Source organism: Paralichthys olivaceus, chromosome 6, assembly GCF_024713975.1.
Source record: "Paralichthys olivaceus isolate ysfri-2021 chromosome 6, ASM2471397v2, whole genome shotgun sequence".
In the NCBI taxonomy this organism is placed as follows: domain Eukaryota; kingdom Metazoa; phylum Chordata; class Actinopteri; order Pleuronectiformes; family Paralichthyidae; genus Paralichthys; species Paralichthys olivaceus.
This window is the reverse complement of record NC_091098.1, coordinates 26,745,658-26,759,210: the sequence shown is the minus strand read 5'-3', so window position 1 is coordinate 26,759,210 and position 13,553 is coordinate 26,745,658. Positions and strand designations below refer to the sequence as shown.

At 45.3% G+C, this 13,553-nt stretch overlaps 1 protein-coding gene across 3 annotated transcripts in view; it reads right to left on the bottom strand.

Annotated features, from left to right (window-relative positions):
* Positions 1–401: 401 nt before the first annotated feature.
* Positions 402–13,553, bottom strand: part of plxnb3 (plexin B3) — a 35,671-nt gene continuing 22,519 nt past the window's right edge. For all 3 annotated transcript variants that reach the window (XM_069527548.1, XM_069527549.1, XM_020080007.2), the window contains 32 exons: positions 13,227–13,386; positions 12,361–12,469; positions 12,158–12,266; positions 11,932–12,048; positions 11,658–11,771; positions 11,424–11,514; positions 11,163–11,332; positions 10,920–11,071; positions 10,698–10,803; positions 10,438–10,574; positions 9,705–9,881; positions 9,464–9,629; positions 9,235–9,366; positions 8,814–8,918; positions 8,560–8,721; positions 8,320–8,471; positions 7,636–7,736; positions 7,195–7,412; positions 6,904–7,082; positions 6,483–6,549; positions 6,235–6,381; positions 5,941–6,021; positions 5,772–5,850; positions 5,585–5,688; positions 5,388–5,469; positions 4,571–4,737; positions 4,312–4,472; positions 4,092–4,239; positions 3,905–3,969; positions 3,685–3,760; positions 3,486–3,560; positions 402–3,383 (listed from right to left, as the gene is read on the bottom strand). In XM_069527548.1, coding sequence (XP_069383649.1) covers positions 3,279–3,383; positions 3,486–3,560; positions 3,685–3,760; positions 3,905–3,969; positions 4,092–4,239; positions 4,312–4,472; positions 4,571–4,737; positions 5,388–5,469; positions 5,585–5,688; positions 5,772–5,850; positions 5,941–6,021; positions 6,235–6,381; positions 6,483–6,549; positions 6,904–7,082; positions 7,195–7,412; positions 7,636–7,736; positions 8,320–8,471; positions 8,560–8,721; positions 8,814–8,918; positions 9,235–9,366; positions 9,464–9,629; positions 9,705–9,881; positions 10,438–10,574; positions 10,698–10,803; positions 10,920–11,071; positions 11,163–11,332; positions 11,424–11,514; positions 11,658–11,771; positions 11,932–12,048; positions 12,158–12,266; positions 12,361–12,469; positions 13,227–13,386 — 4,014 coding nt within the window. In that variant the 3' untranslated portion in view covers positions 402–3,278. The remainder of the gene's footprint in view (positions 3,384–3,485; positions 3,561–3,684; positions 3,761–3,904; positions 3,970–4,091; positions 4,240–4,311; positions 4,473–4,570; positions 4,738–5,387; positions 5,470–5,584; positions 5,689–5,771; positions 5,851–5,940; positions 6,022–6,234; positions 6,382–6,482; positions 6,550–6,903; positions 7,083–7,194; positions 7,413–7,635; positions 7,737–8,319; positions 8,472–8,559; positions 8,722–8,813; positions 8,919–9,234; positions 9,367–9,463; positions 9,630–9,704; positions 9,882–10,437; positions 10,575–10,697; positions 10,804–10,919; positions 11,072–11,162; positions 11,333–11,423; positions 11,515–11,657; positions 11,772–11,931; positions 12,049–12,157; positions 12,267–12,360; positions 12,470–13,226; positions 13,387–13,553) is intronic.

Sequence of the window (13,553 nt, the reverse complement as noted above, 5' to 3'; positions counted from 1 at the left end):
TGTGTGTGTGTGTGTGTTTGTGTGGAGAGAAGAGGTGTGTGTGTATGTGTGTGTGGAGATAACTGTGTGTGTGTGTGTGTAGATAAGAGGTGTGTGTTTGTGTGTGTGTTTGTGTGGGGGGGGGGGGGGTCCCACTAGTGAAGTCATATATTCTGGATCGCCCCCTGTTGGCTGGCTGCGGTATAGGTCATAGACCATGCCTCCTCCATGTTAGCGGATGAAATATAAAATACAGGTCGTTCTCTTCTCACTGAGGTTTGTTCAAGTGTCTCTGGTCAGTTTGGTTTTAATGAGTTAGTTGATGATATAATAACAAGCTGAGACATCATGATGGGTTTAACACGTGTATGGGCGGGACCTTACTACCTCAGGCTTCAGTAAGAAGGTGACACAGACATTGAAACTGTTAAAATTATAACTTTATTTTTACATGATACAAATTGTGTCAGCTTCTTCATAATAAAAACGCAATCCATTGCAGACGCACTGATCACCCTCCTCATGTATTTATATTTACACACTGTTATCAAACTGTACACAGTCAATAGAAAAGCAGTCTGTGCTTCATCACAACTGATCCTGACTCCTTTTATACAAACACTTTAAACTTTTTATTCCCTTGTAGAAAAAACATCTCAGCAACAAACAGCTCGACCGATCAGAGCGGAGGATCTGTTTCATCACATCCAGGTTACAAAAACTGTACAGAGATCCGGAGGTCAAAGGTCAAACTTCACCTCCATCGATAAACACGGTGACACAGCAGAGTTTAAACTCTGCCTGTTGTCTTCATTTAAGAAATTTAAGAAAAAAAGTAGCATCATAACTCGTCATCATCGTTACAAGCATGCAGATGTCTAATCTGTTCAGAGAACTACAACTACAGGTCAAACACAGGCTCAAAAAACACGCAAGGCAAAAACACAGAGGAGAGAAAAACAGCAATAATCAGAAGAAGAAACGTAGAGAAGATGGTTCAGAAAACATTTAAAACTTCACATCTCATATAAAACGAGCTGTTCGTGCTTCAGCCCAGCAGCACAAACCAACACTGAGTTATTGCCCGATGGATTCAGTCTCAGTTCATTTGCACTCAAACACACAGAGTCCAGGAAGAGTTCAGCCTCACAGCTGACGGATGAAGGCTAAATTAAACCATGACGTCCACAGTGACTGAATCCACACAGAGGAAACACAGCGACAGCTAACTGCTGCCATGGAGACACAGCTGACGATGGGTTTCTCTCTGTTTCATTATTGCTGCTGATGACGCTGGATTCAGTCAGTGACACTTCGGCTGATTGAGATCAGAGTTAAAAATATAACATGCTTCTATAAATACATTAAACAAACTAAAGCAACGCTGGAGGTTGGTAACTAGTGTCACATCAGTTAGCTAACAACTGTAGCATCATAAAGCTGCTTGAACTCACTGTTTCCATATTTGCTGTTTTTAATAAGCGTCCCAGTGTCTGATGCTAGTTCACTCCAACCCTTTTCAAATAGTTAGTTTCAAACAGCTAGCATATGTGATATTACACAGGAGCCATCTTTGTTTACAGATGTTCCCCTAATGAACCCTAACCCGTTAGTTAGCTCTTCTATAATACAGTGCATATTATGCTAGCTGTTGTGCATTACAGTGTATGCTATGCTAGCTGTTCTATAATGCAGTCTATTTATAATGATGTCCACTCAGAGCACTTTACAGTACATTCACACACACGTTCATCCAGTGCATCTTTGTGCTCGATGAGAAGCGACAACTTGGGGTTCAGTATTTTGCCCGAGGACACTTCGGCATGGGGAAGACTGGGATCGAGCCGCCCCTGAGCCATAGCCGCCCAGTGCTATGCTAGCTGTTCTGTATCACAGCATATGTTATGCTAGCTGTGCTATAATACAGAGTAGTGCTATGCTAGCTTTTCTGTATCACAGCATGTGTTATGCTAGCTGTGCTATAATACAGAGTAGTGCTATGCTAGCTGTTCTGTATTAGTGTATGTTATGCTAGCTGTTCTGTATTACAGTGTGTGTTATGCTAGCTGTTCTGTATTAGTGTGTGTTATGCTAGCTGTTCTGTATTAGTGTAGTGCTATGCTAGCTGTTCTGTATTACAGTGTATGTTATGCTAGCTGTTCTGTATGAGTGTGTGTTATGCTAGCTGTTCTGTATTAGTGTAGTGCTATGCTAGCTGTTCTGTATTACAGTGTATGTTATGCTAGCTGTTCTGTATTACAGTGTGTGTTATGCTAGCTGTTCTGTATTAGTGTATGTTATGCTAGCTGTTCTGTATTACAGTGTGTGTTATGCTAGCTGTTCTGTATTAGTGTAGTGCTATGCTAGCTGTTCTGTATTAGTGTAGTGCTATGCTAGCTGTTCTGTATTACAGTGTGTGTTATGCTAGCTGTTCTGTATTAGTGTAGTGCTATGCTAGCTGTTCTGTATTACAGTGTATGTTATGCTAGCTGTTCTGTCCAGTGTTAGACTTGTGGTACGCGATGATCCGGGGTTTGTTTCCCTCCCTGGTTCAATAAAAGTTTAAAATTAAAATCAAAATTAAAACTTCCCCCCATGATGCAGTGCCACCTAGATGCACCAGTAATGGCCTAGATAGGATAAATAGGTATAAATAGGACTTACAGTATGTACACACAATAAGTTAGTGACACACACACACACACACACACACACACACACACACACACTATAAACCCCCAGAATTGAGATTTTGTTGATCGTTTTTAATCGACCATTTCTTTGTTCTTTTTTCACTGTGACCTCCGAGGGTCAAAGTTCACCTGGTTCAGGTGAAAGATTAGCTTCAGCTGCTGTTGATCAGAAAATGGAGTCAGACTGAAACTGATTTAAAAAATCCCTGATTCAGTGAACGTCTCACGTCCTGTAGGTTGTGCAGAAGCCGGTTGCAGAAGATAAAAAACATCCAGCGGATCAATAATCAATACAAACTATTACGATTGTGCTTTTTGAATTTTTGCAGGCAGCAGAAAAGCGCAGCAGGGAACTCTGGGAAATGTAGTGCAAGGCAGCAGGCAGCAGAAGATGATGTTCCCTGATCTGATTGGTAAGATTGTCATTTTTTCACAGACTGGTGAGTCAGGTTGGTTTGGTTTACACACACACACACACACCACACACACACAGGACGCATGCACACACAGCAGGAAGACACAATGTTGAAAGGCGTCCAGTGATTTGCTGCTGAAGAAGCTTCATCTTCATCCTTGACCTCACTGGTCTCCAGTGGTCAGAGGTCATCAGAGGTCAGTGACCTTGTTCTCCACCAGAGCAGCAACCTGCTGCAGCCGATAAGCCAACTGCATCTTCTGACCTGAACTGTCCTCCTCCAGAGACATGATGATCTGAGAGACAGACAGGGACAGAGAGAGAGAGTCAGGTACAGACAGTATCTGATATCATCATCTGTATGTGTGTGTGTGTGTGTGTGTGTGTGTGTGTGTTACCTGGTCGTAGTATTTGTTGATGTACTTGTAGAGTTCATGAAGAGCTACAACACTGTTCATTTCTGAAGCAAAACTCTGAAACAAACACGATGAGAGTTCATGTTAACATATAAACATGGTAACATATTAACATGTTAACGTGTTAATATGTTAATATGTGAATCATATCCTGCAGTAAACATGTGTTGTGTTCACTGACCCCTGAAAGTTCAGTCAGAGTAGAATTCATCTCTTGATAACATCCTGACGCAGCACTGTGGATATCACTGTAATACCTGTACAACACACACACAGTAGTACAGCATCCTTATTTACATGTTGGTGTTGGTGTACATGCGTTTCTATGGTAGCTGTGCAGTAGAGAGTGTGTTTCTATGGTAACTATACAGCAGTAAGTGTGTTTCTATGGTGAGTCTCACCTCTCCACCAGCTGCTTGTATCGGGGGATCTCTCTGGCATACAGCAGCTTGTTGACAGGAGAATCCTGATATGACAAAAAAAGCAGTGAGGTCCCACGACCACGACAAAAACACAGATATGTGAACACCATACTGATTCTACAGAGACAGAGAGGCAAAGAGACAGACAGACGGAGACAGGTCATACCCGTCCCACTTTGTGCTCGGAGGTGGTGCAGGAGTCGATGAAGGTCTGAGCGATGACAGACAGGATGGCGTCGATGCTGTCGCTCACCTGAACATCCAAAACAAACTGAGGGTTCTTCAGGATGTTCACCCAGAACCTGAGAGGGAGACTGGAGACAGACAGACAGGTCAGATACACAGGTCAAAGAGACAGGTGAGTCAGGTGACCAGGTGAGTCTCACCTGTTTGTCTTCCAGATGTGGACAGTCTCCGGGTCGTCAATACCATGTTTCTCTGCCATGTCGTCCAGGAAGTCAAAGAAAAATCTGACTGCGATTGGAGGAGGACGTTTTGTACTGAGAATTGCCACAAAGACGTCATCCACAAACTTCTGCAGTGTCCCCTTCAGTGAGACAGGTAGAGACGTCATGTGTAAATGCATGTTACCTTCATGAACAGCAGTCTGCTCAGGTGAATCTCAGGTGTGTTCTTGTGTGTTACCTTCATGGACAGCAGTCTGGTCAGGTAAATCTCAGGTATGGCTTTAGCACGCTCTCTCTCCCTCATGCTGCTCTTTCTGTGTTTCGGGATTTCTGGATCTTCGCTGCTCTTCACCAGGTGCCACAGACGCAGACCCTCCTCCTCCTCACCCTCTAGCATCGGAGTTTCTATGGCGACACACAGAGATGTCAGTCACACTGATGACAGGTGTTGGTTCTAAGTGGTTCTCTTTGTGCTAGTTTTGGTTTGGTACAGATTTCTCTGCCTTGTTGAGTTGTCCTATTCTGTAGACGTTCTAAAGGTTCTGCTTGTATTATTCAGGGCTCTAGTTTGTCCTGAATGTTTCTCTTTAGATCTTTAAATTGATTCATGGTTCTCAAAAGAATAATAGACAGGTCCCTGAGGGTCCCGACATTATCTGGTCTGTGGTCTGGGCTCTTGATGTGCTAGATGGTTTTATATATGGTTCTCTTTGTGTTAGGTATCTTTGTCTTGGTTATGTTTTGGTTCTTTAATTCAAATGTTCTAGGTGATTCTGTCTGTTTCAGTTCTGGGTTCTACATGTGCTAGATAGTTCATTTGTGTTGGTTCTGGGTTCTGTATAGTTTTGATGTTGTAAATGTTTTGGATGGTCTCCATATTCATTCTGGGTTTTTGATTAAATATTTCTCCTTATATTCCTATAATAAACATATTATTGTGTTCTTTGCAAAGCTTCTGGGTTCTAGATGTTCTACATGGTCAACTCTCAGTTCTGGATGTTCTACGTGGCTTTGGGTTCTGTATGCTCCACACTGTTGATGTGTCATAGTCTTACTCTCTCCAGTCTGGAACACCTGGTTGACTCCAACTGAACTCTGAGAACGAGGAATCAGAGCAACTGTCGCTCCGTCTGGAACCTGAGGAACATGGAGGTGAAGAAGAACTCAGAGAACAAGAAGAAGAGGAAGAAGAGAACATAAAAAGAATGGTGGTGGACGTAAAGAGGCTTTGTGATTGGTTGGTTGTTTTTACCTTGTAGTGCTGCAGCGTGTTGATTCGTTTCCAGCGACCCTGAACCACCGCTGTGACATCATCATCTGACAGGGTCAGGTGACCTGCCTGACCTGAACGCCACTCTGTCATTGAACACAGAGACATGGGTCAGTATGAGCTGTCTATCAAAGCAGACAGGTGAGACAGGTGAGACAGGTGAGTGTACCTAAGTCCAGACTGTCGGCTGCTGGTCTCTGAGAATACGGAGCTCCTCTGTACACCTGATCCAGGATCTTATCCTTCACCTGCAGACAGACAGGCAAACAGACAGACAGGTCAGAGGGACAGCCGTGACAGCAAAACATGCAGGAGCCATCAGACAGACAGGTACTTACCTGTGTGATGGTGTCAGTGTCAAGAACTTTAACAGGACATGGCTGAACCTCAACACCATTCTTCACCAAGACCGTCAGAGTCTGACAGACAAGTGTTGACAGACAGGTACAGACAGACAGGTAGAGAGAGAGACATGTTTACTCATGTTGTATATGTTATGATATAACCATCAAGTTCTTTGCCTCTACTGTGTTTGTGAATTAACAGTTTCACCATAAGATGTTTATACTGGGATGTCTACCCGTCCACAGTGTGAATGAAAACTACAGACTGGTGTGTGTTGCCACGGTTACCATAGCGCAGTAGTCAATGTCCTCTCTCAGCAGGTGACTGTCGTTCAGCGTTCGTTTGGCTTTTCCTGTCACAGCATCGACCGGACCTTTATCCACCTGGTACTTTATAGCTCTGTAGAGCACGTACAGAGGCTCCCCCGCCACCTCCTGACACACAGACAGGTACACAGACAGACCGGTAAGACTGAGACGAATCACAGACTGGTCACAGCAAAGACAGTCAGGTAAAGAGACAGTCAATACTTTACCTTTAGGAAGGAGTACAGACAGATCGACATCCAGTTGGTCAACATCTTCTCTACAACTGTCTCTGTCCTGAGAGACAGACAGAAAGAGAGACAGACAGGTTAGCGGAGACTAAGGACCAAATCAAAAATCCACAATCCACCAGATCCTGAACCCTGAGACCACATGAGGACTGAAACAGTCTTCATTCTGTCTTGGCAACACTAAGGATTGTTGACCTAATTGCAATTTTTTTTCTGTTTCGGACCATGACCTCCATCACACAGTTGTGTGGTTTACAGCTGCAGTACACCTTGGGATCCTCCAAGGGGAGCTGGAGGACTTTGGTTATTCATGAGTTTCTGTTACAGAGCAGCGATGAGATTTTAAGAGTCTAAAGAAGTCCAGGAGTTCTAGGGTTGAAGGTGTGTTTATCTCACGTACCGGCGCAGCATGAGTTTGGGATTCTTGGCAACGTACTGCAGAACCAGGTCCTGCAGCAGGTTCTTCATGACCTCGGTGAAGTACTCCAGTTTATCATGAAGAGCGATGGTGAGAAGACTCGCGATGTAACCCCGGTCTCTCTGAGAGAAACTCTGCTGAGCCTCCAGAGTGTGGATGAACTGAGACACAGACAGGAAGTGACATCACTCACAGGTTTGAACTAAGACATGGACAGGAAGTGACATCACTTGCACATCCAGTTGTCACTAGGCAACATCGTCCGTCACTCACCCGGGTGAGGAAGAGTCTGTTGTTGAGCAGGTTGTTCAGCTGCTGGAGACCCTGCTCCACAGTCTGTCTCCTGGAATCTGGCAGGTCCAGCTGGCGACTCAACAGCGCCGTCTGTTGGCCAGGGAAGAAAACTCTCTCTGCATATGTCCTGTAGTCCAGCAGGGGGAGTCCTGGTCCTCCGACGTCACTGCTCAAGTCCATCATTTCTGTCATCAGGTCTTCATGAAGAGGAGGAGAAGTCAGGGTTAGGGATAAAACTGATTTGATGTTATTAATTGATTCTTTGAGTTTTTTCATCACATGATCTGAGGTTCATGTCTTGTGTTACCAGGGTCAACAATAAACTCCTCATTTCAACTTTCAAGAACGAGAAATTCACGTAATCTGACAGAAATCTACAGCTGCAGATTGGATGCTGAGTGGGACCACGAGTTTTCATACCAGTGAACTCTTTGCGACACTGATCTCCGACGTTGATCTCCAGAGTTTCCAACTGCAGCAAAACCTTCTTATAATCTCTGAGAGCCTGTTTACTCTTCCTCCTGCAGAGACACAAGTCATCACACCCCACAATTACTTCACTGTCAAGTTAATTAAATGTGGTTTATTATTTTTATTTCACATTAAAGGTCCAGTGTGAAAGAATCTATTAGCAGAAATTAAATATAAAATATCCTAGTGGTGTTTTCATTAGTGTGTTTCAACTAAATTGTACAAATTGTTGTTTTCTTTACCCTCGAATGTTCCATTTATATTTACATACTTTACATTTACATCAGGAGCAGGTCCTCTCTACGGAGGCAGCCATGTTTTTTACAGTAGCCCAGACTGGACAAACTAAACCTTTTGAGTTTCTATGACTGTTTGGAAGGAGATAGTGAGGCGAGGGGTATTCAGCTACAACACAACACTTCACCACGAGATGTCATTAAATTCTAAACACTGAACCTTTAACAGAATCAGTTCATTCTTCAGTCCAACTGAAGGTTTGAAATTTATTGTTATTGAGTCTCAGTGTTTGTGAAATTGAGATGCAGTCGAATCCAGCGACCACCTCACGTGACTGTAGCAACATCATGTCACTATGAGACGTCTACAGGTGGAGGCAGACAGACAGGTTCATACCTGTACATCAGTATGATGACCAGCACTGACAGGATGATGACAGCCGCTCCCGCACCCAAACCGATCTGAGCAGCCAATGGGACGGGAGACAGCAGAGAGTCACTGTCGTACTGTACCAACCCCAGGTCGACCTGCAGGTTCCCCATGAACACCTGAGAGAGGGAGAGACAACAGATTTGTATATATTGTGTATAACTGTGTTGTATTCAGGTTTTGTGTCCAGGTGTGTGTGTGTGCTACCTTGAGGCTGGGCAGCTCGTTGCTCTCATCCATGCTCGCTGGTTGGATCTCTGGAGGTTCACAGTACAGGTGAGTGTTGTCCAGAGTTTTCACCTCACATTCCTGATCTCCGAGGCGAGCCGTCACTTCCTGTCTGGACATGGCTCTAGTCAGGTCCTGACCCTGAGGGACAGACAGACACGAGGAACTGAATCATTCTGTCTGTTCCTGAACCTGACGTGTCAGTGACTTTTTCTGCTGCTCTTCCAATTTACCTCCACAGCGATCACTCCTCCTGGTTTGAAGCGATACGGAGCTTCTGGAGCATCTCGGTTCAGAGGGAAAAGTTGTGGGTTTGGATAATAAGTAAAGGTTTTACCCTGAGAGACAGACAGGTAGGTGAACAGAGAGACAAGAAGAGAGTTAGACGGGTTACTCCATCAGATGAAGTCTGTGTTTCGGATAGATCAGAGATTTTTAATCATTGACCTTCAACAAAGCAGCTCTGAGACATACAAATCTCAGAGCTGAAGATTCTTCAAGGAGTTCTATCACTCTACTTTATCATGAAGGGACATTAGAGACCATTGTCACACTAACATGTCTCAGGTCTGAGGAAGAGGAGGAGTGAATTTAATCACACCCCCTTGACCCTCAATACCCTGCAGGGACTCAGACAGACAGACAGAGGGGTACCTTGATACTCTCGTAGTGAACTTTGACGTTGTCCAGCTGAAACCACACGCCTTTAACTTTGACCTCTGGGGTCACTGTGGGGGTGGAGCAGGTCATCTTAGAGGAAGACAGAACTGAACAGCGCTCTGACACCTGAGAGAAAGACAGGTGGAGAGAGACAGACACATGTTGAATTCAGTTTTGTACATTATCCAACCAAGATCATCACTGATTGGGCGATTTATATCACCGTTGCCATGGTGCTGTTGAAGACCAGCTGCTGCTTGGCAGAAAGGAGAGCAAGACGTTTTCTCCGTTTCACCCTCTGGACCTCCAGAGGCTCCACCCACACTGATATGATTGGCTGCTGCACCACATCCAGGTTCTTGCCTGTTACGGTGATGACACGCCCCCCTCTGAGGACAGGAAGTCAGCACCTTATTAGGGCATCAAGTTAATCGATTAATTGCTATTGGAGAAGAAGTTCTTACGCATAGAAGCTCTCCGCAGGGATGGCATCAGTGATGACGGGATCTTCAAGGTAATGGAAGGTCACGTTGGGTACGGTCCGCTCCGCTTTCCCGAAGAAAACCCGAACTGTGACTCCACCAGTCTGAGGACTGGAACCAGTCTGACACATCAACTGGGTGTCGTTTACCTCCCCCACACTGAGAAGAAGAGAGGACATGTTAACAAGTCAACAACAGCAGTCCCACTAACCCCAAACCCATAGGACCATAGCACTGGAGTACTGTAGTCCCATAGTACCTCACTAATGTAATTCCGTAGCCCCAGGGTAATGGAGTACTGTTGTCTTGTAGTTCCATAGTACCATAATAACATAGCCCCGTAGTCCCTAAGAACTGGAATACTGTAGTTCCAAAGTACTGTAGTACCATAATAATGTACTACTGTAGTTCCATAGTCACATCGTACCATAGCAACTTAGTTCTGAAATACTGTATATCCCCTTGTAGGTTAGTACTTAGCTTAATAGCGTAGTACTGTAGAGCTGAAATCCATGAGTACTGCAGTATTGTAGTCCAGACATACAGTAATATATAATAATCCCTTAGTACGAGTAGTACCATAACAATGTAGTACCATAGTTCCATAGTACTGGGATGCTGTAGTCCTGTAGTAGGGTAGTTAGTACCGTGATAACATAGTACTATAGTCTCATAGTTCCATGGTCCTGTGGCCATGTATTACTGTAGTACTCACATGTAGCAGGGCTGTGGACCCAGGAAGGCGCTCAGGTCGGACGTCTGTCCAGTCAGCAGCTGATGTCCTCTGATGGTCAGTCTGGTTCCTCCAGAGACTGGACCTTTATCAGGAACCAGGTCCAGGAGCTGAGGGTCCTGAACACAAGAACACAAGGAGCGGGATCAGATCCTTCGTCCAGTCAATCCATCGTTAATGATCTGTGCTGACTGAACGAGCAGGAGTACCACTACTCCTTAATGTTTACAAATCCCTCTCACCTGATAGGTAAAGATCTGCTTCGATCTTCCAGGGGGGGTTGTTCCCACTGTAACAAGAACACTCCCCTTCCTCTGCTTCCCACTGGGCTGAAGATCACACACAACCCTACAACACACACACACACACACACACATAGTGTTACACATTTTGCAATTTCAAATTCTTTGACTGTATGTGTGTGTGTGTGTGTGTGTGTGTGTGTGTGTGTGTGTGTGCGTCACCTGGTGGAGATCTCATAACCTTCAGGTTGTGGCAGACACTGAACACCTGCCACTGTGACCCCGCCCACCACATCCTGATAACTCATCCCCAGATTTGAACCTGTGATCGTCAACAGGACTCCGCCCTCCAGGGGACCAGAGACAGGTACCACCTGGATATACAGACCGGTGGACAGACAGACAGTTTGAATGCTTCCATGGCAACAGACCTCTACCAACAGACAGGCTGGTCGTTAGATTCACCTGTGTGATCTGAGGAGGTGGGCAGGTGTCTGCTGGTATGCTGCTACACGATTGGTTGTAAACACAGCTGGGGGTGGGGCTTCCTGGACACCAGACACAACCATATTCCTGGGGAACCGCCCTACACTGCGAGCAATCCGATTGGCCGGCAGAGCAGTCGTACAACTGGACTGAAGAATAGAAAAAAATATTAGACACACACACACACACACACACACACACACATACACACTCACACACACACACAGGTGAGGTTCTTACGTTGGAGACCAGGTGAGACGTCGATGCGTCTTTCTCCTCTCCGCAGGTAGACAGGTGCAGAATACTGGAGCTGACTGACTGTATAGTGAAACTACAGAGAGACAGGTGAAACAGACAGGTGTGAGACAGGTGTTACCTGGTGTGTGTGTGTGTTACCTGGTGTGTTTGAGTGTGTGTTACCTGGTGTGTGTGTGTGTGTGTGTGTGTGTGTTACCTGGTGTGTGTGTGTGTTACCTGGTGTGGGCTGCAGGTGAAGGTGTGTGTGTTGTTGTGTGTCCTCTCCACAGCAGCATTCAGGTTCACCTTGAGACCGTGTATTTCCACAACACAAACATAGGGGGCGTTGTCCTGTAGACACAGAGTGAAGTGTTAAGGTGCTGCTCACACTCATTTACACCAGACTGAATCCAGATCAGATTCAAGACTCAGATGGTGAGTTCACCTCTGGACCAGAATCTGGTTTTGATCCGGTTCTGACTCTGACAGGTCAAACAAACATGGTTCTCACCGTGTAGACGTCCAGGTTCCGTCCCTGTAGCACAACACTGCTGCTCAGGCCCAGAGGCACTAAGGCAGAACTCTGCAGAGAGAAGACCAGAGGACACGAAGAGGGACCAGGGGAGTCCTTCAGAGAGACAGACAGGAGAGAGTGTGAGACAGATAGCTACAGACAAACAGAAAGACACAGACCATTTAGGAGAGACAGACAGGTAGGTACAGACAGACTGTCTCACTCTCTGGGTCAGGATGATGTGTTGGCTCGGACAGCTCTGGTTGTGAGTGCAGAGTTGATCTAGAGGACACCAATTACACCTCCACACACTGGAGACGCAGGACAAACACCTGGAGACACATCATCAATATCATCATCAATATCATCATCAAGATCAAAATAATCATCAGTATCATGTTCGTCATCGTCACTGTGGTTTCTTACTGGGAGCTCTGGTTCAGGCGGCTCACGGCTTCACAGTCGTAGAAGGTCATGTTACCTGTGGTGATCGTCACATCACCAAACCTCAGAGACACGGGCAGCATCATGTGATCTAGAGACAGACAGACAGAGGGTCATGGATCAGAGGACACAGGACGACTAGTATCAAACCAAGGGAGCGTTGGAGGAGTCCATTTTGCTTAGGAACCTTCTAAACTGAGTGAAAAGACCCAGACGTCTTTCAGCGACCGCCATAATAAGAGCTGTATGAATTCTCTAAAGGACAAGGAAAGGAGCTTCTATGCTTCCTAAGTTATCTCCTTTAGCATAGGAAACATCGGACCACAAGTAAAGGAGAAAATGCTGCCCCACAATTCTTTGCAGCAGAAACATTTTGAGCGACACAACATTGTATTTGCACCTGGACACACCCACGTAAATATAAAAAACCAAACAGCTCATGACACAGAAGTGATTCTTCACTTCTGTCAACAACAAACTTTACAACGTCGTCAACAACGTCAGTCCGTTACGTTTCTTTTCATCTTCTGTTAAATCTGTTTGTTGTTATTTCCTGTGACGAAGTGATGATAAATGTTTTAAACAGGAAACTTTATTATAACTGTCGGTGCACAGCACAGAGTACTTTACGTTTTGTTCATATCTTCTGTTATAAATAAATAAAGTAGGTTTTTTTAAAGTTTGAGTGGAGTCGGATTTTCTCAGAGCAGTGGTTCTCCTTTCCTAACTCCTTACGGCTTCTCCTTCACATCTTTCCTTGACCTTGTGACGTATTCCATCGAGGTCAAGGAATAGCAGTTATGAAAGGAGATTATTTTTACTTTCCGAGTGCTCTCACTGTCACTCACCACTTCTTGCTGGCATGTCTGGGAGGAGCTCCGGTGAAGGTGACTGACAGGTGATGCTGGTTCCCATGACAATGGCGGGCTGTGGTGGGAGTTGCCCAAAGACGCAGGACAGAGACTCTGCCTCAGCGAGGATGGGAAGTTGAATGACTGACATCGTTACCTTGGAGACAGACAGAAACACAGCTCTGATCAGATGAGGTCAGGCCACTCAGGTCGTCATGATTTCACATAGTTCTGAGGAACCGAGACCAAGACGCCTGGTTCAGGTTCCGTCTGCTCCCAGTGGTTAGAAAACAAACCTGGATTTCCTCATGGATCGATAGAACC